Source organism: Acinonyx jubatus, chromosome F2, assembly GCF_027475565.1.
Source record: "Acinonyx jubatus isolate Ajub_Pintada_27869175 chromosome F2, VMU_Ajub_asm_v1.0, whole genome shotgun sequence".
Lineage (NCBI taxonomy): Eukaryota > Metazoa > Chordata > Mammalia > Carnivora > Felidae > Acinonyx > Acinonyx jubatus.
In genome coordinates, this window is record NC_069394.1 from 77,389,666 (window position 1) to 77,414,353 (window position 24,688).

At 43.8% G+C, this 24,688-nt stretch overlaps 1 protein-coding gene across 9 annotated transcripts in view; it reads left to right on the plus strand.

Annotated features, from left to right (window-relative positions):
* The window catches only part of LOC106974065 (suppression of tumorigenicity 18 protein), a 252,928-nt gene that overhangs the window by 181,411 nt on the left and 46,829 nt on the right, over positions 1 to 24,688 (plus strand). For all 9 annotated transcript variants that reach the window (XM_053208357.1, XM_053208358.1, XM_027042836.2 and 6 more), the window contains 6 exons: positions 4,595 to 4,794; positions 12,813 to 13,604; positions 18,352 to 18,486; positions 20,261 to 20,351; positions 21,617 to 21,721; positions 24,270 to 24,463. In XM_053208357.1, coding sequence (XP_053064332.1) covers positions 4,595 to 4,794; positions 12,813 to 13,604; positions 18,352 to 18,486; positions 20,261 to 20,351; positions 21,617 to 21,721; positions 24,270 to 24,463 — 1,517 coding nt within the window. The remainder of the gene's footprint in view (positions 1 to 4,594; positions 4,795 to 12,812; positions 13,605 to 18,351; positions 18,487 to 20,260; positions 20,352 to 21,616; positions 21,722 to 24,269; positions 24,464 to 24,688) is intronic.

Below are 24,688 nucleotides of genomic sequence, written 5' to 3' on the forward strand. Positions count from 1 at the left end.
AAATGTTCCAACACTGAGTTTTTAATTCCGTGCACATCTTATATTTCTCTGTTTAGTTCTTTAGTTTTCTTTAAATGTTGTTTTGTGTAAGTTTTATGCATCTTTTTTTAGATTTATCCCTAAGTATTTTATATTTCTATGCATTATAAATGGTTTTATTTTTTAACTTTTTTTCTAATTAATTTTTTTTTATTTGAGGGAGAGGTAGAGAGTGGGGGAGAAGGGAAGAGGGAGAAAGAATCTTAAGCAGGCTACACGCTCAGCACAGAGCCTGATGTGGGACTTGATCCCACGACCCTGGATCATGACCTGAGCTGAGACACTCAACCAACTGAGCCCCCAGAACCCCCCTCTAATTTTTTTATTGATGGTTTATAGAAGCTCAAATAATTTGTAATGACTTCATTAAATTTGCTTTCTTACTCTGATATTTTATCTGTAGATTCATTTGGATTTGCCTTAAATAAAAGTATGTCTCTGAAAATAATCATTTAATTTTTCTTCTTTTTCAATCATCATACTGTTGTTTTTTTTCTGAATCATCCTTAATTCAAATTTATACTCCTTGGTTCCTTTCCACAAGTCTGTGGTGTTCTTCCTAGTTAAAAGAAATCCACAGGAATACCTATTATGAATATTCCATAGAAATGGAACCTATAAATAATTTCCATAGGCTCAGGGATTCATAACTTTCACTGATTTTTGTATTTTATTTTTTGAGGGGAGTGCACTCAGAATAGATCTATTGCTGAACCTGCATTTTTTAATTTGTTACATGTCTTCTTGTAACTTGCATTGCGAATTTATGACTGGAAAATAAGCTGGAAGACTGTAGAACCCACTGTTTATTGGACAGATTTTAGGAATTCACAGTTTTCTAATTTGTTGTACTCTTCTTTGGAATCTGAAAGATCAATGGATGTGACTTCTAAACGTACTTCCAGCCCTGAGTCTATCATTAAAGTTAGCTAATTGTTGTTTTTCTCAATCATTGTTTTGAATGAAATTTCAGCCATATGTTGTCATCAAAGGGAATGCCATTTCAAATTAGACTCTGAGTTTCTACATGGAAGCATTTCTCAAATATGTAACCAAAAATTTCTCCCAAGTAAACATACAGATCTTTCAAAGATATTTTAATAAAGTCAAAACCACAGGTATGAAAATGTGGTGTTGAAAGGTATTTGGCGCATTGATAAAGTTCCCTCGAGGACTGTGGATGTTTAAAGCAACAGTTTGATTGAATAGAACAATCAATGCAGGGCTGAGTGTATTTTTTCTCTTTCTTTCTCATCTACTAGAAAAATATAGATAATAGAGCTCATTTATTTCCTTAACATTTCAGAGCTCCGCAGATGGGAAAACACAACCCAGTGGAAATTATTTCTGGCAACCTTGAGAAGATATGTTAGCATTTTGTGGCATTTCTTTCAGTGACATGTAAAGCATGGCTTTCCCTCATTGCAGTGTCACAGTGAAGTGTCACAATAAAGCCAAAATAGTGTGCCCTCAGGGAAAACTAGGGAAAGGGACCATTTTCCATGCACACACAAAGGGTAATATTTGTTATAAAGCCTTTCATTTTAGCTCCAAATGCTGCCTGGGCCATGGCTACTTTACAATGGAGAAATGCACAGAATGTGAGATTTAAAGCAAATGTTATGTATAAATCTCGTGTAATTTATGTAAATATAAATAATATGTAAAAAATTAGAATGCATTTACGGACATACCAGCATGCATAAATCTATGCAGTATGCTAGGGAGAGAGTTTGTGATGTCGCATTGTGACAGCATCAGTCTCATGTTGATGGAGTCCAAGGAGCACTGAGCAGGGAGTCAGAACAGTTCTATCTTAACCTATTTTAGTCAGTAACAGCACAGATGTTATCTTCTCTATCCACCGCATATGATATAGAAATTATTATCCCTATTCGAGGGATAAGGAATTTGATGTTCCAAAAAATACAATTATTTTTTCCAGGTTACACAGATAATATTCTTTAAGGAACTTCCTACACACTATCAAACACAATCATTTATTTTAAGCTAAATTTGTACTTTCAGTAAAACCTTACATAGCCCCTTCATCCTTGCACAGTTAGTATTTGGACCTAAACAGTGAACTTGAGTTTTATTACCATTAAATATCATCTCATTAGGTTCACCCTACAACTCCAGACTATGGACACTTTGGGGATCTTAATTACATTTTGCAACATGATTTTCATTGCTGCAACTCAGTACTATCTCCAGATCTGACGAGCGTCCTACATACCTGCACCTAAATCACTGGGCAAAGCCCTGTGATAGCTTCCTTCCAGTTAGAGACGTGGCTGGTTGACTCAGGTATAACTTCACCCAGTTGCCAAATGCATATGGAAATTAGCAACTTCATTGTTTTAATCTGGCAACACATAGGAGAAAACATGAGCTTTGGGGTCCAGCAGCCTGGGATTCAAATATCAGCCACACCATTGACCAGATATGTGATTTTGAGAACGATACTTGTCTTTATAAGTCAATTTGGATAACAGTGTTAATGACACAAAGTTTGTAAGGATTGTCCAAGTAATAGATGGTCAGCCTCATTCATCAACCATCAAAGCAAGAAATGACAGTTTCCTCATCAACCAGTTAGTAAACCAGCCCTGTCACCCAGGTCTTACTGATCAGTGTTTCCTGCCACTGACAAATCTTTGTTTTGATAAACTTTCTTGGCCTTTTCCCTGGCACAGATGGTATGCTTAAAGTGGTTTTTAGAATCCGCTTTCTTTCCCTGCTTTAATACCTGAATGACATTTGCCAGGAGCCTCTCTCATTTTCTATGCATCTTCTTGGTTTGAGATAATAGTTTAGTGGTCTGGTATATTTTCTGAGCATCTTTAATGGAAGTTCACTTGACTCAGGACACTTTAACTCGTTTGGGGAAGTTCTTGAACTCTCCTCACATACCTAGGAAATGTACCCATTTTGATAAGTTTCTCTGTCCCCCTTCCTCCCCAGGTCAGTCTCCTTGACGAAGAAAACTCGTGTAAGGGTAGTTCTGCTTCTTTTTGCACATTCCCACTACCTCCCCACGTTGTAGACTTTTCCTTGAGAAACCAGCAGATTTAGGCCGTGTAGGTTTCCACTTTCTGCAGTCTCCATATGAATGCTATATATCCACCACCATATAAAGGCAGGTTTTTGCTGCCATGGTCATCTGATTATATTCTCTCTTGTTCCATCTTCTGTTCAGGGTCGCTTTAAATTTGGGCTCATCAGAGAGATTTTGCAAAGGGAAATTAGTTTATTTGGGAAGGTCACTGTTCTCTTCTGGAGGATAATTTTCAATTATCCACTTTTTAATCTTTTTTTTTTTTTTTGAAAGATTTCTAACCCTCTCGGATTATCTCTCTTTCTATATTCCTTTTTTCCTGGAAGGAATAGCCTTTTTTTTTTCTCCCTCTGAAGTTTTTTAAATCTGCCGCTCTAAGTTCAAGAATTCACGTACAGCTGTAATCACATAATTTTTGTGAACGGGGCCACTGTCTTTGCATTGATGTTCCTAAGAGAACAATTTAAGTCCTTTATCTACTTGATAATATTACTGAGTATTCAGTCATTTTTTTGTGATGGAGTAAGTAATATCTTATTGCTCTAAGATTCTCTGTTCTGGATCTTTGCTTCCAAAGCTTTGTGCTTTTCTTCAAAGAGCATTTAATAAATATCTCTCACAGACTCACTGTGGGCTAAACCCTCTGGTCTTCCTGGATCTTGCCAAGAGAATGTTTGTCTTAACTTCAGCACATAGAGTGATCTGCATTAATTCTGAGTGAGCTATAGGTAGGAAATCTGTTTTGAAAGGGCCGCCCTCAGGAGCATTTCCAAATAAAATCATACGGGGACAAGAATAGGGATAAACTGTTGTCCATTTTTGTGAAATCCAATCTCATGTCTCCTCCTTTTATTTGTTTGTTCTGTGTGCCAAATGGGTGAGAATCAAAAGGCAGAATGCCACGTAGCATCTTTCCACCTTTTTTTATTTTTTTATTTTTTTATTTGTGACTGGAGATGGGCTGACAGAGTGTTCCTAGCTTACCCCTCCCTTTATGCTTTTTCCTTTCAGGTCAAAGCTCAGGATGTGGCATCTCAAGTTTGGTGCACAACTGTGGGAGAGATAAGCAGTTTGGGTAGCAAACAACTATTCGAAAAACCTTGTGGTTTATCCATACTGGACACGTTTTGTGTGTGTGTGTCTGGTGGTATATTTTTCACATTAGCTGTTTCTTAGGATTAGCAAACCAGTACAAATCTTGTTTCATCCCTCCCTGGGTATTTCATGTAGTGCCAAGCAAAGCACAGATTAACATATGCTTACTCAGGATTAAGGATGATTTAAAAAAAAAAAAACTCTTCGGATAGGCAGTAAAATAGAATCCACACAGTTCAGTAGAGTCAATGGATGGGCTGTTTTCATTAGTGCCAACAACTAACCCTAAACCTTTGGTCCCAGGTGTCCACAGGCTTTGGGTTGCACTTCATGGAAATCAGATGGCAAGTAGCAGTAAAGTCTTTTCTCCATGTTCTTAATTTGCCTCGATCACTACAGTGCTGCGCACGATTGTTCCATGGCAAAGAAGAGGAGAGCTGCAGAGCAGGCTTTGGGCGTCCCAGTCAACAAGAGAAAATCCCTGCTAATGAAGCCCCGACACTACAGCCCGCACGTGGACTGCAGAGAAGAATGTGACGACAGGACCGAGGCGGAGGAGGAAGATGGCCTCCCGGAAGCCAGCGACCACACCGCCTCAGGTAGCGAGCAGGAGTGGCCCAAACTTCGTCTACTCCCTGGCACCAAAGACCCAGTCTTCACTTATGTAGAACATAGTCTGTGTGGCTGTAAAGGCAGATTCCCGTTTGGAAGCAAAAGCAAACCTTGCTTTCACTCTGCATCCATTTACTGAGAGCCAATGTTTTTCAGTCAGTAACTGTGGTGAGTCTAAATACAAGCCACGCAGAGTCCTTGCCCCGAGTCCATTTTCAAAAGTATAGAATTGGATTGTGCCTCTTTTTGAAGAAAATAAAAGATACTAAGCCTTAAAGAGAACCTCGACTCCCTAATAGGATGGATGTCTATCCCTGAAAGAACCCTTAAAAATAAAAGGGCAGACGTATTTAAGCTTAAGGTATCTAAGATAGGACATATAGAAATAAAGCATTTACTTCTTTTGTTTTATAAACATGCAGAGTATTATTTAGCCACTACCCCCCCCCAAATATATTTGGTAATAACACAGACTAATTCCGGTGGCCTGTGACCTTAATATTTTTACCATTCTAAAAATAAGTACTTACAGCAATGGACTTAGCAGAAGGGACCTAAAGTTGGCCGTCCAGGGTCTCCTTCAGTGGGAAAATGATACATTATAGAAAATGTATCACTGTGCCCATTAGTTCAGAAATAAATAATTTTCATTTATCTTTAGGCATGCATTATATTTCGTGAATTTGACTCTTCACTCACTCATGACATGCTGTTTGCATGCTAAGTGATATGTAGTTACTATTTTGAAATTTTGGGATGTGTTTCTCCCCAGTTCACAGTTGCTTCTATTCGGCCCATGGCACTCACAGCACCTCCAGGAGTTGGACCACCACCAACCACTTTATGCATGAGGCTGAAATCGAACGACACACAACATATCTCAAAAATCTATGAAAAAAAAATAAATGGAAATCTAAAGCTTGACTGGTTAGAAAATGAAATGAGGTGTACATCTATTCTACGAAATACGTCTTTTCCGAGTGTGACTTTTTAAGGAATCAAAATGCACTCAATAAGATGTTATTTGAAAAGAAGTATGTATTATACAAGCCAAAGGCAGTGAGTTCTTAGATCATAAATATCTGTTATTGAAAGAATCATAGTAATAGCGATAGGTATTACTAGAAAAGATGTAAAAGCGTACTGACTGAATGAACACAGATGTCAGGTCACAACCATCAGATCTTCAGTAATTCGGGCTTGTGAGTAGTTTGAGATTTTGCAGTTAAAACAAAGTTGTATTCTGATTTGACAGTGTTTAAGTAAATGTCCTGGCTTTTCTGTAGTTAGCATATGGCTTACAGCCTCATTGGTCATCTGTAAATTACAATCATCCTTGACTCTTTGTTTCCTTGAGCTGGTCAGTTTTTCGTTGATTTATGAAAATTGCGGGGTGAATCCGGTATTAGGGAAGGTCCTTGAATCGATGTGGTTAGACTTGAGGCATAATTCATCTAGTTGACATTAATTCACCGAGTATTTTTTTAAATGGGCATCTTTTACACCAACCCATTCTTGTAAGTACCATGAGGACAGGACTGTTCTGCCCACTGACTTCCTGCCTTTCACGTTAGTCACGTGATCATCATAGATGCGTAATACCAACCAAGAAGATGTACTGTCAGAATGTTCTCAGAGAAACATTCAGTTACAAGCATTGATGGACATCTATTTGCAGGTTCCCAAATGTTATCTATTTTTAGATTTAGCACTCGAAGCATTACTAGTAATGAATATGCTGAAATTATAGTGGTGGTAGCCATTATTTTTGCATTCTTAATATATTCCAGGCACATAAATTACATCACTTAATCTACCCAACAATGACATGAGGTACGCATGATTATGGTCATGATTTTACAGATGAGATCACTGAAGACCAAAGAGATTTAATGCTTAAGGTAATGCAGCTCATAGGTGTTGAAAAGAAGATAATTAGGACACAACTGAAGGATAAGCAAAATAATTATTTCCCAGCTAACCGTGCGCCATAATCCAATTCTCCCATGCTCTGACTACCTCCAGAAAGTAGACAGGGCAGCATTTTACAACATCAAATCACAAAGTCACATTTCCAGAAATGACAGGTCACAGATGCTCCTATCCTGGCTGTAAGAGCACAACTTTCCGTTGGCTTCAGTCTATGAGCCCATCACCCCCTCTCGCCAGAAGGAAAGAGAGCTGAGTTAGGACACAAGTCAACATCGGGGCTTTCCGCCTGTCCTCTCATTTACTCCGGGTACCCTAAGGTCTTTACCTGCCCAGGGGTGTGCCCAATTGTGTCTTCAGCAGGCAGTTCAGACGACAAAGAGAGGGAGCAGGGCTCAGGAAGGCTAAGGTCCTAAGCTTGAATTCATTTAATGGCACAACTGCGTCTCCTACCCTCAGCTGGCTATCTCTCAAAGAGCTGCAGGTGGACATTAGTGGTGATAAGAAGAGATTGTGGAAAACCCATACAGATGCAGCTTCTTCACTGGGGCAAAGGGAAGACAAGTTTGCAAAGTACTACCAGGAGGTAGGTAGGGCAAGCGCGTACTTCCCCAGTGCAGACGAGGAAAGGAAGGTCACCTGGAAGTGACATTAGCCAAATGTGTGGAGTCCCTCCTCAGTTTTTTTTTTATTTAATTTTTTAATGTTTATTTATTCTTGAGAGATAGAGACAGAGCACAAGCAGGGGAGAGGCAGAGAGAAAGGGAGACACAGAATGGGAAGCAGGCTCCAGGCTCTGAGCTGTCAGCACAGAGCCCGACGCAGGACTCGAACCCCTGGATTGCGAGATCATAACCTGAGCTGAAGTCTGACGCGTAACCGACTGAGCCACCCAGGCGCCCCTCTCTCCTCAGTTTCTAAGCACGCACTGGTGACTCAGGGAAATCTGTCACAACTGTAAGAGCTCTAGGGGCTGGGATGATCGTTTTAACACATCTTACCTCTCAAAAAATTGCAAATAATGAATAAACCACCCGATTTTAGAACTTTGAAGGATAAATTCGTTTTTCTAGGGCTTTTGTTCCCAGCAGAATTTACATATGCAAGAGACCTGGAAAACTAATTTGTCTATAGAAGCAACGTTGATAGTTCCAGAAACAGAACTAAAATCCAATTATAATAAAATCTACTTATATTAAAGGAGTCAAACTCCAAACTTGTGATTTTCAGATGACTTTTTAAAATTGTTTTGATGTAGAACAGCGGACACGTAATGTGAGAATCTATTAACATAGACTTTCTAGGATGACCAGACATCTCAGAGTAGAGACTTTGATTTAAAGCAAATAAACAAATGTGAACTTTTACATATTGGGCAAAAACATTTATTTTTTTTTACCCCAAGTTGCAGAAGGTGTCCTCCAAGCTCCGTCCCCTCCTCCCTACTCCACACTTTGAAATGCTCTCAGGGGGAGGGAGGGGTGTCCTAGGTAATCACCCAAAGCTCTGACCGCCCCCAGGAATGTACCCTAGGAATTTTCTGACCTATGCTGCTGTGGTGCTGAGAAAGCCGAGGTGTGGTTCCTTGTTAATTTTTGTCGAGTGGTTGTTGTTGATTCATCTTTACATATTTTATTTATAATTTTATAATTCAGGAGCCATTCTTCCTTACTGCAAGTCAGCTGACAATTGTGTTTTAGTATCTTCCTATAAATTCACTCTTGGAAGCATCCAAACTTGGGAAAATAATAGGCTATTAGTATGCTGAACAGTTTCTCCTAAGGGTCGCTGTGTTTTGCAAGCATCACCCGTGGCGTATGCACTTCCTGGGCTGTGGGATGTGTTGCAGAGGGATGGGCATGGAGTTGGGAAGCACGTGGCTCTGGGTCTGGATCTGGAAGCCCCCAAACCACACCCCTGCCGCCACTGGTTAGCTGTGTAATCTTGAGCAAGTCCGTAGCTCCTGAGAAATAGTTTCCCTTCTGCAAAATGGAATCGACCTTTCTTGTCCTTGTTGTAAAGATTAAATGCAATAAAGCACCGAACACCATGCCAGGAACATCAGTTTATTGTCCTAGGATGTCATTGGATCATCCTCATTTACAAGAACAGGACTCAGAACGCAGAAAGGCACTGCCGGGCCAGCAGTCTGGCCCCAGTCTGTGGACCTCAAACCTATAGTGGTTTTCCATCCGCATTGTGCGTTGTGTGTTGAAACTCCAGTTTCTTTTTTTTTTTTTAATTTTTTAAAAATATTTTTATTATTTTTGAGACAGAGAGACAGGGCATGAGCAGGGGAGGGGCAGAGAGAGAGGGGCACACAGAATCCAAAGCAGGCTCCAGGCTCCGAGCTGTCAGCACAGAGCCTGATGCGGGGCTCAAACTCACAAACTGTGAGATCATGACCTGGGCCGAAGTCGGACGCTTAACCGACTGAGCCACCCAGGCGCCCCTTGAAATCCAGTTTCTGAAGGCAGTTGGTGGGAAGTTCCATAGTACGTGTGGTGTCGGTGAGGAACTGGCTGAGTTCCCTTCACACTGGACCATGTGCCCTTTCTCAGACGGCGGATTCACTACTTATTATCTTTTTTAAATTGTTGTTTAAAGTTTATTTATTTTGAGAGAGACGGAGCACATGTGGGGGGACAGAGAGAGAGGGAGAGAGAGAGAGAGAGGAGAGAGAGAGAATCCCAAGCAGGCTCCGCAGTGCAGAGCCCGATGTGTGACTCGAACTTAGGATCTGTGAGATCATGATGACCCAAGTTGAAATCCAGAGTCGGTGACTTGACCAACTGAGCCACCCAGGTGCCCAGATTGACCACTTATCCTAAACAAAAACCAGGGGCACCTGGGTGGCTCAGTCAGTTGAGCGGCCGACTTCAGCTCAGGTCATGATCTCGCAGTTCGTGGGTTCGAGCCCCATGTTGGGCTCTGTGCTGACAGCTCAGAGCCTGGAGAGGGCTTTGGATTCTGTGTCTCCCTCTTTCTCTGCCCCTGCCCCCTTTCAAAAGTAAATAAACAAAAACCAGGCCCCACCTCATTTAGGTGGAGGGTTCCACGTATCCTCTGCCGTTACTGTCTTCTGAAGTTCTATCTGGGGGAAGGGAGAAGAGAGCCACCGTTTACGAGCACCTGTTGTGTGGCACCCTCTTTGCATGCACTCCCGTGGGACCTCTGCAGTGGGCCTCACTATGCGCGTGAGGACACAGGCTTCGGAAAGGTGCAGGATGCCTTCGGGGTCTGCACAGACGTGAGCACGCGAGCCCACAGTCAAAACCAGGTCAGCTGTTTTTAATGGCAAAGGCACAAAATAAATCACCAGTGGCCCGGTGAAAATAAAAACACACGAACCTAAAAAGGTAGGCAGCCCATCACAAAGCTAAGAGAAGTGAGCAGCCCATCACAGATCTATCAGGCTCAAAAGCTGACTCAACTTTGTTTTGTTTTTGTCTTTTTGTTTTTTCCCTTGTAACGACAGAGAAAGCCAGAGAGGGGTGGGTCCGTGGAAAGTTGGTTTGCAGATTTGCGAACGTCCCCGGAAACCATCGCGTGCCATGCACGTAGGCACCTCTATCGGCAGGACTCCTCTCTTTCTGAAGAATAATTAATAAATATTTTCTTTTAGCATGTAACAAACAGTTGAACCAAACAATTATGTAAACTGGAAATGACCCAAAATGCTAGCAGTTAGCAGCGGCACAGTGAAACGCATTGTCGTGCACATGTGCGTTTTTGTTGCTCCCGCCTCTCTGGTGATCTGCACTTAATAGGAATATTTTAAACTATGTAGCTAAGCAACAGAGGTAATTGTTGCTTTCTAGAGCTTTTGTTAGCACTCTCACACAGCCCAAATATGCATAATTAGGTATAATGTCTATAAATCATTATTGTACACATGTGGGTAGTTAAGTGGAGTGAGAGAATAGTTCAATGAATTGAGCATATTCACTGAAAATGCTTTTTATTTGTTTTCTGTAGTTCATAATACTTTAAAATTATCATAACCCTTTACACTTTCTCCTAATAGCCAACCGTGACATTGAGAAAAACTTCATTTGCATTTTAGACTATGTTTAATATATTATTTAAACTTGGAATTCCTCTGATATGAATTCAGGAGAGAAGAGACCGTCCTATCAAATATTATGTGCTTGTTTTTCCAGCCTCTTTTCTAGGAAGTAAAATGTTAAATTTTTCAGTTTATGTTGAATAGATCCCCACAAAAGGCTGCACCCTATAATCAGCATTATTTAAAGGGGCTAGTGTTGTGACTAAATTCTTCCCTGCATCCAAAAATGCTTTTAGTTACTATGGCAATATTTACTTGATCCTGGCAGTCCAGTGTTGATTTAGGGAGATAATTACCAGAAAGGAAGATGATGGAGATGTATTTTTGAGTGTCCTTGTCAGAGACAATGTTTATAAAAAATTAAATGAGACCAAAAAAGGCACATTGTCTTGGGCGCAGACACCCTCTCCTGCAGCCATCACACAGGATGGCTGCCCTTTTCTTCCCTCCAAAGATGTTTATTAACACAGAATGCACTTCACTTGGTGTCTTTCACAGTCTTTAAGGGGGCTTATTATTTTGCGTTTTCCATCCCCCACTCTGCCTTTAGAGACACAGAGACGGCCCTGCTTCCTCTCCTTTTTTTTTTTTTTTTTTGCCTTAGTGAATATTAGGGGACCACTGCTGGGCTGTCAGGTGCATTTCACAGCCGGGGCTGGGTTACTGGGGAATCTGCATTCTGCATCTCTGCACCCTGAACGGGTGCGTTTGCCCTGGGACCGGCTTGGGTAGGCTGACTGTCGTTATGCATATACGTGCACACACACATACAGCTAAACACACACACACACACGTGCGACTATACACGCACACACTGTCCCTGCAGCTGGGCCACTGCCAAGAGTGAAGGGGGGACACTAACAAATGGACTAGGACCACAGAGATCCGGTGGACTGTTCTGGACGGAGCGGCACGTGGAGGCCTGTTCTTAGTCACAGGGCTCTTGACGGTCAAGACTCCAGTTGACCCTCTACTGAAAGTGATGAGTTCATGTGCCACATACTGCGGCCACTCACCTCTGGTCTCGTTGCCTTCTTACACAAATGTGTGCAAATATCAGGCCGGAAAATGTGTTACTAGTTAAGATACACGATCATGCTAATTCTCCCATTTGCTTGTATTTCCCTTGGCACGGAATTTCTGCGTGACAGTTATGAAAGTGAACAGGAAGCCTTGAAAGCTTCAGAACTCTTCGTTACCATCTCTCTGTGGATGTATTTTGCATTTTAGCTAACATTCCACGAAATCTGAAAGTGTGCTTGAGAAACTGTGGAGGTAGAGAACAGAAACCAAATAAGCTTGGAAGATACATTGCCACGCCAGCAGAGAAATCTGATGAATGTTTCTGTTATAATGCATAGTATTATGCATATTTGGTTTCCTTCTGGTTGGCTAGGATTTGCAAATAAAGAGGTATAGTAAGGGCGCCTGGGTGGCTCAGTGAGTTAAGCGTCTGACTCTCGATTTTGGTTCATGTCATGATCTCATGGCCATGGGATTGAGTACCGCATTTGGGCTCCACACGGAGCGTGGAGCCTGCTTGGGATTCTCTCTCTCTCTGTGTCTCTCTTTCTCTCCCTCTCTCTCTCTCTCTGTCTCTCTCTCTCTCCCTCTGCCCCTCCCCCACTCATCCACACACACTCTCTGTATGAAAAAAAAAAAGAAACAATAATTTCACATTCAGCCCTCTGTTATTGTTAAGTATCTATTTCAGTACCCTGGAAACAATTAGCTCTTAATATGCTGAAAATTCTCCTAGCTCACTTCTTTAAATTTAATTCTCAGACTATTAAGGTCTGTTTTGTTTTGTTTTATTTTAAGAAGATACATATTTTTCTCTTCAGTGTTTATAAAATTGATAGAGCTCACATATTCACATATTGTACTTACTCTATATGTGTATCTGTATCAATCGATCTATCATCTGTTTGTGCAATTTTCTTAAAATAGTTTTTGCTTTTTTTGTTTGTTTGTTTTTTTGTAAATATTGGCTTTCTTTTTCCATAGAAGAAACCATGATAAAACCTATGGATGAGCACCTTCATTCAACTGCCCAAGAAAACTCCAATGGGAAGGAAGACAGATATGGCTGCTATCGAGAGCTCGTGGTCAAATCTTTAATGCACTTGGGGAAATTTGAAAACAATATGTCTGTTCAGACCGTGAGTGAGAATTTAAATGGCAGTGGCCTCCAGTGTGTCCAAGCAGAGAGTGATGAAGCGGACGAGCACTTTGTGGTTCATTCTGATGACGGAAAAGAAAAAATCAATGATCCCCAGCTTCGGTTCTGCTCTTCAGATGACAGCGAGAGTAACTCTGAAAGTGCGGAGAATGGTTGGGACAGTGGCTCCAACCTCTCAGAAGAAACCAAACCGCACAGGGTCCCAAAGTATATCTTAGTGGATGATAGAAAAGACCTACTGGGAGCTCCTGAAATCAAAACCGAAGGTGACAAATTTCTCTCTTGTGAAAACACGTGTGACCCCGAAACGGAAAGGAGAGACCCACAGAACACTCGCGTGGAACCACTAGATGGCACAGGCCAGCCCTCGTGCGCGGGGGTGGAGGAAGATGGTAACGGGAGCCTGGCAGCCATGAGAGAAGAGTCCCTTGACCTGGAGAAAGCGAAGGGGAGCTTGAGTGTGCTGGAGCAGGCGATTGCTCTGCAGGCTGAGCGAGGTTGTGTTTTCCATAACACCTACAAGGAGTTGGACAGGTTTCTCTTGGAGCACCTGGCTGGGGAAAGGAGGCAGACCAAAGTTATTGACATGGGTGGAAGACAAATCTTGAACAGTAAACGTAAGACACATTTTTTTTTTTTTTTTTGCATTTCTTTTAGGAATAAAATGGCTTTAAGGGTTGGGAAAAAAAAATTAGTGAGATTTGATGATCACTTCCAGGTAGCTTTTGACAACTTGATGCAATTTAAAAAACCAATATATATTATAAAATAAACGATTTCTTTCTTTTTGTTTTTTTCTGCTTTGCTCTCTAGATTATTGTCAGACCAAACTGGGTCAGTTTTGCAGTGTTCTTGCACGCAAAAAAAGGACCATTGCCCCTATTTCTTTTAATATGACTGCTTCTTAAAAATATATAGTATTCCTCATGCAGTACTTGATTGGACATGTTAGAAGTACGTTAGTACTTACTGGGTTTTAAATCCTTTTATTGATAAAATCAATTCCAGAAATTTAATTTTTCTTTCCCAGCCTCTTTTTGGGGTCATCTGACTGCTTCGGAGCTTCAGGAACTGGCAAGTCAGCCAGGATGATCCTTCTTGGATGAAACTGGGTGTTAATGCTGTTTTAAGCCTGTGCTTTTGCCAGGGCTCTAACTCAGGGCCCCAAATATCTGGGCCAGACATGAATGAGAGGATAGATGTGCTTGGACTTTAAAATTGTTCCTCAACTTTAGGGAAAGTGTGTCCCCTGTCCCATAAAGATATTCCTCCCCCACCCCAAGTCTTGCACCAGATGGGCCTGGTGATAATTCTCAAATGGTGGTTCTCAAGGGCCTAGAAAGCTTGTTTCAAATGGGTATTTCCCAGATCCCATCAGACCTACTGCTCCAGAACGTGCATTTTTAAGCACATTTTTCAGATGATTCTTGGGTGCCCTAAAGTCTGAGAACCATAGAATTAGGGGAGGCATATCTTAGAGAAAATCAAGCTCATGGCCCCGGGGAGCTTACAAGAAAAATGTCTTAGTTTAGATGATCTTCTTGCTGAGATTTATGCGGAAATGAATTGCATAGTTTGTCCTTTTAAGTCGATATTAGTACTCACCTGCAATCTTGTCAGTTATTGTCTTGCAGCTCAGAGCTGAGAAAATTAAAAAAGAATAAAATAATGTCATGTAGTGAGGAGCAAGATAACAATACTATGCAAGCATCCTGCCAGCGTCGGGAGCAGGATGGACTATTAATGAGCAGTGCGTGTAGTTTGGGACAGGACCTACTAAATACTCAGCTCTGTGCGCTCCACTGGTATGCAACTTGTTGAACTTACTTGTGCATGTGCTTGTTGTTGTTTTTTCTTCTTATGAACTACAAAATCAGAAAAAAAAAAAGATAAAATTGACTTCAGATTCCAAAAAGTCATTATTTGTGAGATACTACATTTCGTTCATTCTAAGATACACAGCTTTCCCATTTAACATCTCTGAAATCAGAAGGGTACGCCATAATTTAACTTTAGTTGTTTTTTTTTTTTCTTTCTTACTAGCACACAAAATGAGGTTGCATCTTACAATTGATGATATCTTCCAGCCCATGACATTCAGTGTTTGGAGACACTTTAATTACTTGTGCCATAGCTTAAAATATTTGGTCATTTCTATAGAACTTAAACATTTTGTTTGTCTGTTTTCAAAAAGACAACAAGGCCACAGAATCTGTGTTTGTGAACACGGGTCATGTAAGACTTAGGGAATCGCTAACGAGGGCTGGGTGACTCAACAGCGTAACCAGGCGTGCCTTGGTGCCATGGTCCTGCCTTGCAGTGTTAGAAGCCTATGCAACAAGATCTAGACCAGACCCGTACGAAACAGAGACAAAGAGAGGTAAAGCTCATAACGCACGAGAACCACAGGCTTCGTCTAGAGGGTGCCTGCAGCGTCCAAGGTAGGCATTCATTTCCCTGATCCGTGTTCCAGGCGTGGGAGCCAGTGGCTTAAGAGGCGCCTCTTTGTCTGGTGTGCAGTCCACACTCCGAGGTCAGTACTCACACCAAGGGCCATTCCAGCTCTCCACGAGACTGTCCTAACTTCCCATCCACCTTGGGCGTGCAGCCCCACTTGTTAAGGGAGAGAGCGCTAGCATCTTAAAATATCGTTCCACTCCAGCCTTCAGATGAGCCAGGAATCCCAAACTAATAAAAGTTGGTCTCGTTGACTAAGCATTTAGCGAGGCTGGAGGTCGCAGCGGATAGAATTTATCGAACAGCCTCAGACGCTGGCAGAGCCGTAGGAACAATCACATGAGTATATCAGGTGTGAATAAGACTGTCCCAGGCAAACGGGGATGGAAGGTCACCGGGGGATGAGGTCACCCTCATGAAGATGCATCCGGCAAAGAAGATCAAAGGAAAAGAGCCAGGCCTGAGAGTCACCTGAGAGCGGGCTCCGTCTTCTTATCATGCAAACAGGTTCTGCCCCACAGAGCGTTTCATGGCATCCGTTTCACCCAGCGGAGGAGGCTTCCAGGCAGACGCGCCTGATGGACTGTCAGCGGACCACACCTGGTCAGGTGCCAGCCCTGCCTTATCTCCCACACCCTCTCTGGCTGCCTATAGACAAGTAACGTGGCGAGGAGAGGAAACGAGAGGCGCCAGACCTTTCAATGTGGTTTAGAAATGTGGCCTCACCTGGACGGGATCCAAGGGAGGGAGGGCGGGCATCAAAACCCACACGGCTTCTCCTTTGCTCTAATTCCCTCTCGTCAACCCTCCTCATGTCACCTGAGTCGAACCTCGAGGATTTTTGATTCTCGGTCTACAGATACGATAGGCCTGAATCGACTCCAGAGTTGGCAGCATTGGGGGATTTACGTACCCATAAAACCACAGAGCAAGTCAAAACTCTTAACGTGCCTCTTGGTGTCTTGCAAAAGACAGAGAACAGTCTGGACATCCTGGCATTTAAAGCCTGTGCCTCCTTAAACGTAAACGCCCACGCGTTCTTGACTCCTGCCTTCCTGTCTTCGGGCTGTTCATTTCTCACTTACAATTTCCAGCTTTCTCTCTGCCCACCGTCCTTCCCCGGCAATGCGTGCGGAACTTGAAGGGTCCTTGGCCCCTCCCGCTTTGCTGGAAGCCTGCCCCCAAATAATTGCATTACATACAACCTGCTGTGCCCATCTGCCCAGGACCGTTAATAATCCAACAACTGGGGTGGCGTGGTATCACACAGGCACGTCTGCTCGTCGCAGCAGCCTTCCCCCCCTCCCGCCCCCCCACTGGAGACGGCTGTCGTATCCCGCGACATCACTCTGCCGTCAGTGCGGCGCTTGGGGCGGGAGCATATGGGCCCCCTCCTCCAGTGCCCGCGGCCTTCAGGTGGCAGGATCTCGCAGATTATTTGCTGTGGCTCCCAGCATCAAGTGGGTTCACTTTCTGTGACACTTGGTGTGCCGAGAGGCTGGCGAGCCAGCCTGGGCTGTGCACTAGCCCTGTCTCTGGGGCTCCCAGGCCTGCTCTGATTCTGGTTCCTCTGTCAGCACCGGGAGTGCCCCGTGATTGGTCTTACCGTTTCGTTCCCGAGCTAGGGGGTGGCCTGGGCTCTAAACACATTTCTGGTTTCAGTTGACGCACCGTCGGAGTCACGACTACGCAAATGTGTCCAGAAGGCCTCTTCTGTGTCAGTTCCAATGCCACCGCTATTCGTGCGAATCCTCGCTTATTTCACGTATTTTATTTGTATTTGCACTCCTATCATGCTATAGTTATTTTTATTTTACACAGCCCTTTATCTAACCCACCCTCAGCACGGCTCGATTCCCGCCCTCGCGCTCTAGGCCGCAGCCCCCTGGTGGCCTGACAGGTGGTGGCGCAAGGCATCCCTGCGGTCCCCCCTTCTACCCCGATGCTCCTGGCACTGCAGACCTCTCGAGGCCTCCTCCACTCCGTACGTCCGTTCCCCCTAGAATGTTTCCTGGCCGGCCCACCTTCCTGTTGCCTCAGGCTCCAGTTCCCGCACTCAGAGTGAATTAAGTAAAAAAAGCCTCTCCTCAGCTGCTCGGTCCTGATCCAGAGTGACAAACCGTGGGGGTTGGGGGACCTTGGGCCTCGGCGGCAGTGCTGATTGGTGGAGCGTGGCACCAGACGGCCTTCTTGACGCCCGCCTAACTCTGGTCAGAGCAGGCTCCGCCCCAGGTAGGACCTGGAACCTTAGGGCAACACGAGGGCAGGGGCCCACAGGGCTGAGACCCGAGCAGCCCTTCTAGACATGGTGGCTTCTCAGTTTTCTAACTTTGAATCTGGCTTTTTTGAAATTCCTTGAATACGACATACCCCCACCACCGCAGCCTTTCGGGGTGCCCTCACAAAGTGCAGGTTCCCCTGGAAAGTGAGTACTGCTTATCCCCAAAGCAAGTAGGCCTCTTCCCATATGCGCCTTGGCATCGGGGTGTTACCCTCTTTCTCCTCCAGTGTGGACTTAGGGATGCAAATAGAAAGATTCCTCTCTGACTCACGACATCGTTTGGGTTTGAATAAATTTATTCTTCTTTCTCACTTTTTTTTTTCCTCCTCTGGCGGTGGGGTTCGTGTCTCATCATGAGACTCTAACTACAAGACAACTTCAGACCATCTCCGTTTGTTAACACTCGCGTGCCCGTGTCAGCCTTTGCTTAGGAAACCAAGAAAATTGAAAATGTTTTTCATGCTTCCACAGGTCTCAGTTGAGGGTCTGATTCAAGGCAGCGTGAGAAGAATGTTTATGATGTAAACACGGAACGAAGTGAAAATGTCACCGCACAAGGCCACTGTGTTGAATGGGAAGGGAAAGAAGGCGTGTCGAATGAATCTCTTGATTTACTTTCTCTGTAGATTCACCGAGGCCTGAAAAGAGGGAGACCAAGTGCCCCATCCCGGGGTGCGACGGCACGGGGCACGTGACGGGACTCTACCCCCACCACCGCAGCCTTTCGGGGTGCCCCCACAAAGTGCGGGTCCCCCTGGAAAGTGAGTACTGCTTATCCCCAAAGCAAGTAGGCCTCTTCCCATATGCGCCTTGGCATCGGGGTGTTACCCTCTTTCTCCTCCAGTGTGGACTTAGGGATGCAAATAGAAAGATTCCTCTCTGACTCACGATAATTTCCAAGTAACTATATTAATAGAAAACTTGAAGTAAGGGTGCCTGGGTGGCTCAGTCGGTTGAGCCTCAGACTCCAGCTCAGCTCATAATCTCACGGTTCGTGGGTTTATACCTCCCGTCACTCTGTGCTGAAGGCTCAGAGCCTGGAGCCTGCTTTGGATTCTGTTTCTCTCTCTCTCTGTCTCTCTCTCTGCCCCTCCCTCACACTCTGTCTCTCCCCCAAATAGCTAAACATTAAAAAATTGTCTTCAAAAGAAGAACACTTGGGGTACAGTTAGGCCAATAGAACAGGAGACGACCGACATTGAGAAAAGAATTTGTTACCGTTCCTGAGAGAAGGGTGTGGGCCACGCCAGGCAAGGCCACGCAGGGAAGCGCAGGCGTCCTCCAGCGGTGTGGGGGTGGGGTGGGGAGGGGTTACCTGCGGCTTCTGTGGGAAGGAGCGGAGGAAGCAAGCTGAGGACTGGCTAGTTTGAATATTCTCAGTAGGCTCTGGGGCTTGGGGGTTGTCCATTAGTGTCTGATACCTGGCAGGGGGAGAGTGCGAGTCTGATAAAGGAGGCGGTTTTGGGTGTGGGCTCACGACTGGTTGCTTTGCCTCGCAAGGTATTTGAGAGGGCAGTCTCTCCGGGGTGGGCGGGGCCCCAGGTGTCCAAGCCTCAGAACACAGAAAGTAAAAGGCACGGTTCATACGCTGTGTGACCGCACAGCCCTTCCTCACCCGAGGGTGTGGCTGCCTTAAGCCCACGGGCCGTCTCAGCCTCGGTGCTGCATCTACGTGTAAGGGACGCATCCCACCCAGTGTCCACCTGGCCCCCGCTCCCTGTAGAAGCTGGTGTTGGCGGCCGTGGCTCCCCAGGGCGTCCTGCAGGAGCGGAAGGCGCTGAGCAAAAGCAAACATCGGTGGGTCTCACGAGCCACAGCCTTCGCTGTGACGCTGGGAGACTGGGGAAGGAAAGGGCTGCCTCCTCAGTTTCGAAGTAGCGACGTGCCACATCCTCTCCTCTCTGAACCCACTTATTGAAATCCCTCTTGGGTCATCCAAGCCACAGTGGTGGGGATGCCTCAGTGTCAGCTCTCTCCAAAGCACGCTTTTGCCAATCACCGGATCTGATCTGCTCAGCACGGGCCTACCAGATCAGCCCTTCACCCGCCTGCTTACCCGGTCGTTCACTCGGCCGTGCTGTTTCACCAGTAGCTGGATGGCGGTGGGGGTGGGCAGTGGGGGGGCAATGGACAAGGAATCAAAAGAATACCTCTTAGAAAGTAAAGAAGACTGTATTCAGGTCACACTGTGGGGAAAAGATGGAAGGAACGATTTGACAAGGAAAAGCACATACCCGTAAAAGGAGGTTTATGAGCTTCTCAGGTTACGGAAAATAGAAGCAGAATAGTCTCGTTTGAGCCTGGTGTTACCCACAACGCGAAGTTTAGAGAAACTAAAACTTGAACAAGCTTGCTGAATTTCATCGTTGAAGTTCTTCAAGGGCTCATTGATTTCAACCCAAACACCTGTGGGAGGGAGCGTGGTGGGTTATATAACCAAGTTCGTGTGAATGCAAAGCTGGGAAGTCAGTCTGTCAGTGGGTTATGTATTTATGGTGTATTATTCTCTTCTTTTATGTGACATTTTGTGCTTAGTTCTTGCCATGCATGAAAACGTGCTCAAGTGCCCCACCCCGGGATGCACAGGAAGAGGGCATGTGAACAGCAACCGCAACACCCACAGGAGGTAATCGTGATGAGGCGCCAACCTTTTCCCTTACAAAGAGACGTGGCAGAACCTTTCCCCCAAGAAAAGAAGGAACTAACACTGTGTTACCAAAATCGCTGCATCGCTATCAAATATGTTGCCACTTGAAACAGAGAAGTATTCTCAGCATGTGCAGAGTGAATCAAACAAAAAAACACAATTTACTTTCCTAGAAATTTTCATGTAGCAGCCAGTTATGCAAACAAAAATGTTCGATTTGAAGACTAGAGTTATGTATTCATACAGTCACACAAATAGAACGTGTTCTGTTTTGCTCTGGAATCTCACCATGGCTGTTTTTGCATTGAAAGGAGTTGCGTAGGGTTTATCTTGGACTCCAGCCAGTAAGCATTAAAAAGGTACCAAAGAGGGGCACCCGGGTGGCTCGTTTGGTTAAGCGTCCGGCTCTTGGTTTCAGCTCAGGTCATGATCTCACGGTTCCCGAGTTCGAGTCCCGCGTCGGGCTCTGCGCTGACAGTGCGGAGCCTGCTTGGGATTCTCTCTCTCCTTTTCTACCCCTCCCTGGCTGTCTCTCTCTCTCTCTCTCAAAATAAATAAATAAACTAAAAAAATAAAAAATGGTACCAAAAGGGCTTCAACGTACTGCGGTTCTCACTATAAACCAGGATGAAGATTCCAGATGCGTTACATTGAGATTGTCACCCACTTAAAACACCTATGTGCATTTACACACAAACGTATTGGGTATATGTAAATTTTTGTTGGAAATTCCTACTGGTTTATGTGTACTTTATACCATGTATCGATTATGTGGTCATGAGATACCATTTGACTCATAAGCATATGGCCAGAAAACGTCGTATTCTGTACTTTAAATTTGAACTGATTTAAAATTAAGTCCATAACATTTTTCTGAAGATCTTAAGATAAACCATGGAGTTTTCATGCTAGCTTCTATAGCTGGGCACATTCCAATTGGAGTGAGTGCGTTCTACTTAAAATGTTACAGGGTTTCAGAAGAACTTAGATTTTTCTCCCTTACACAATTTTCTGATTTTAAAACTGAGTTTCTTATTCATCAGTTCTGGGATGTGATTGGGGGGCGGGGGAAATGATGACACAATAGTTTGCAAAATGCTTTTGGGATCCGTTAGGATGGGAAGGGGGCTAATGTTAATATGACTTCACATTTAACGTATGCCAAGTACGCTCTAAGGTACATGCCAAAGCAAATTACTTCATCTTTTTAACTCAGATCCTCCTTTTTTTTTTTTTTTAAACAGTCTTTCTGGTTGTCCAATTGCTGCAGCTGAAAAATTGGCAATGTCCCAAGACAAAAGTCAGCTTGATTCGCCCAAAAGCGGCCAGTGTCCTGACCAGGTTCACAGGTATGACCCTCCCGTGGCGTTCCTAGTAGGATGCCCATGCCATGCTCCCACACGATGCTGCCCATGTCCCCTCGTGTGCCAGTTCCCTATGGCCTGACCTTCGTTCTCAACTACCAGGGTCTGAGAGGCTGGCCCCTCAGTAATCGTACTGTCACTTAAATGGGCTTAAGTGGCCAGACCCTCCAGAAGTTCACCATGAAATTGATCTGCATTGTAAAGGAAACATAATGTGGGTGAATCTAAAAGAAATAAAGTAAGGGCTCCTGGGTGACCCGGTTAAGCGTCAAATTCTTGATTCCTGCACAAGTCACGATCTCACAATTCATGCGATCAAGCCCCGTGTCGGGCTCTGTGCCGACAGATAGCCTGATAGCGTAGAGCCTGCTTGGGATTCTCTCTCTCTCTCTCCCTCTGTCCCTCCCCTGCTCTGGCGCTCTCTGGCTCTCTGTCTCTCTCCAAAATAAATAAGCTTAAAAAAAGAAATATATGTTTATAACATATATTAATCAAAATTCTCTGTCACGAAGTGCAACCCACCCCCCACTAGTTAGGTAAGCACTCCCGACGATTAACCTTTATGCCTGCAGAAAATGCCTTCATAAATCACTCATACCTACCCAAAGCACATGATGGTGTATATTCATTCTTCTGTTCCAGCTATACATGTAGTTCCTTTAAAACAAAAACTCATTCCATGAGTTGATAACTATTAATGAAACCTCTCCTATTTTCCCCAAGTACTTCATAAGCTCTAGCAGGTTGGAAGACCTTACATATCCCTAAAAAATAAGCTATGTGTGATGGCACAATGTGAAGTTGTATGTTTATTAATATAAAGCGTATATGTAGGAAAAGTGATTTCGGGGTTAAAATAGATGACCAGATCTTCATTGTTGTTACTGAGACACTGAAATGCAAAGTAATTATTAGGAGTATTTTCAAGATAGGACTTCCCTTAATATGTGCTCTTATAGATTTAATTAAAAGAGTCAAAATCCCATGAGTGGAGAACATATGTCAAGCAAAGATCATGAATTACCAAATAGCAATGAAAAATCTTACAACAAAGGAGCGCCTGGGTGGCTCAGTCAGTTAAGTGTCTGACTTCAGATCAGGTCATGATCTCACGGTTTGCGAGTTTGAGCCCCACATGGGGCTCTGTGCTGACAGCCCTGAGCCTGGAACCTGCTTCAGATTGTCTCTGTCTCTCTCTGTCTCTGTCTCTGTCTCTCTCTCTCTGACCCTCCCTGCTCATTCTCTCCCTCTGTCTCTCTCTCTCTCTCTCTCTCTCTCTCTCAAAAATAAATAAATAAACATTTTGAAAAAAGACAAAAACATCTTACAAAAAAGTTCTTGGGTAATGAGACCATATTCTCTTAGTTTCTCCCTAAGCAGGTTATTTATCAAATACAGAAATAGCATCATGTTTTATTTTGCTAATTTCTGAAAAAAATAAATGTTGTTTTAGGCTAGAACGCTGATATATTAAGGGTAGAAACCAAGTTACATATACAATAATTAGACCAACTAACTACTCAAATATTTTTATGTAGCAGCTAAAATGTATTTTACCTAATCCGAGAAATATCATTGAAATTTTGGTGTTCGAATGAGTCAGGGAAGTTTTGGTGGAAAACGAAAGAAAAACACATATGTATTTTCGATGTTGCTAAATCCTGAGAGGTACACTTGTTTATGCTCTTTACCATTAGATGCATATTTGTGTTTTTCTTGGTTACACAAATATGATGCCCTTGTTTAATCTAAGTACAGTGGTTCTAAGGAAATCGTTAATTCAGATGTAACTTGGATTAAGATAATTCTATTGAAAAATGTGATAGCTGTGACAATATGGTAATTGTGATTCATACTGAAATGATGGCAGTTTAATAGATAAAATAATACCTTAAGTATTATTTACATCAACAAAAACATTCAGACAAAAGGGGGAAAAGGGTGAAAAGCCTGAGAAACTCCTAATTCAGAAGTCAAGTTTCTGGTGCTCATACTGCCCCTGCCCCCGTCAGGCTCCCATCAGCTCTGCTGAAGCAGAGCAGGACCCAGCATTCCTTCTTCCGAACTGACTGTAATGCCATCTCGACACCAGCTACAATCGTGACTTTTCGTGAATCAGCCAATCTGATGAACAGTCCTAACAAGCAGAATGCGCACACCTTGCCAGTGCCCTAATGATAGTTACATGGCACTTTCCTCTGTGGAGCTCAAAGCGCCAACAGTCATCAGACACTTGTTCCTCATTGCATCCGCATAAGATGCATGCAAAATTGCACATTCCTCTTTTACTCATGGGGGACTCGGACCCATGACATGCAGCCTTACCATAGCCACCCGGAGTCCTCAGTACCTCCTGTCTCTGGCTCCTGGCACTCTGTGCTTTATCCTGCTGTGACCACCGCTCTTTTCCACAGTGCACTGTCTCTGTGGGTACCAACAGGCATGACACATTCGGTCTGCTTTAAATTCTGATGCTAATATGCTCACCAAGAGTTTCACCATATTTCTTCTGAACTCTCCCCTTTTTCTTCAGGACGAGCTTGGTGAAACAAATTGAATTCAATTTCCGATCACAAGCCATCACCTCTCCCAGAGCCACGGTGTCAAAAGAACAAGAGAAGTTTGGGAAAGTACCATTCGATTATGCCAGTTTCGATGCCCAGGTTTTTGGCAAACGCCCTCTCGTACAAACAGGTCAAGGACGAAAAACGCCACCATTTCCTGAATGTAAGCTTCAAATCCTAATCCTTATTCCAAAACCAGCGCCTTGCCTGAGTGTGTTGGCGGGGGGGGGGGGGGGGGGGGGGTGTACTCAAATGTAGAATATTGCTCAGTGTCGCTCAGTGTTCTGATTTTGCATGAGGTTACACTGAATATGGTGAATAGTTAATGGACTAATTATTTTACAAACATTGTGCCATTGCTGAATTGAAATACAGTAATTTACTAAAG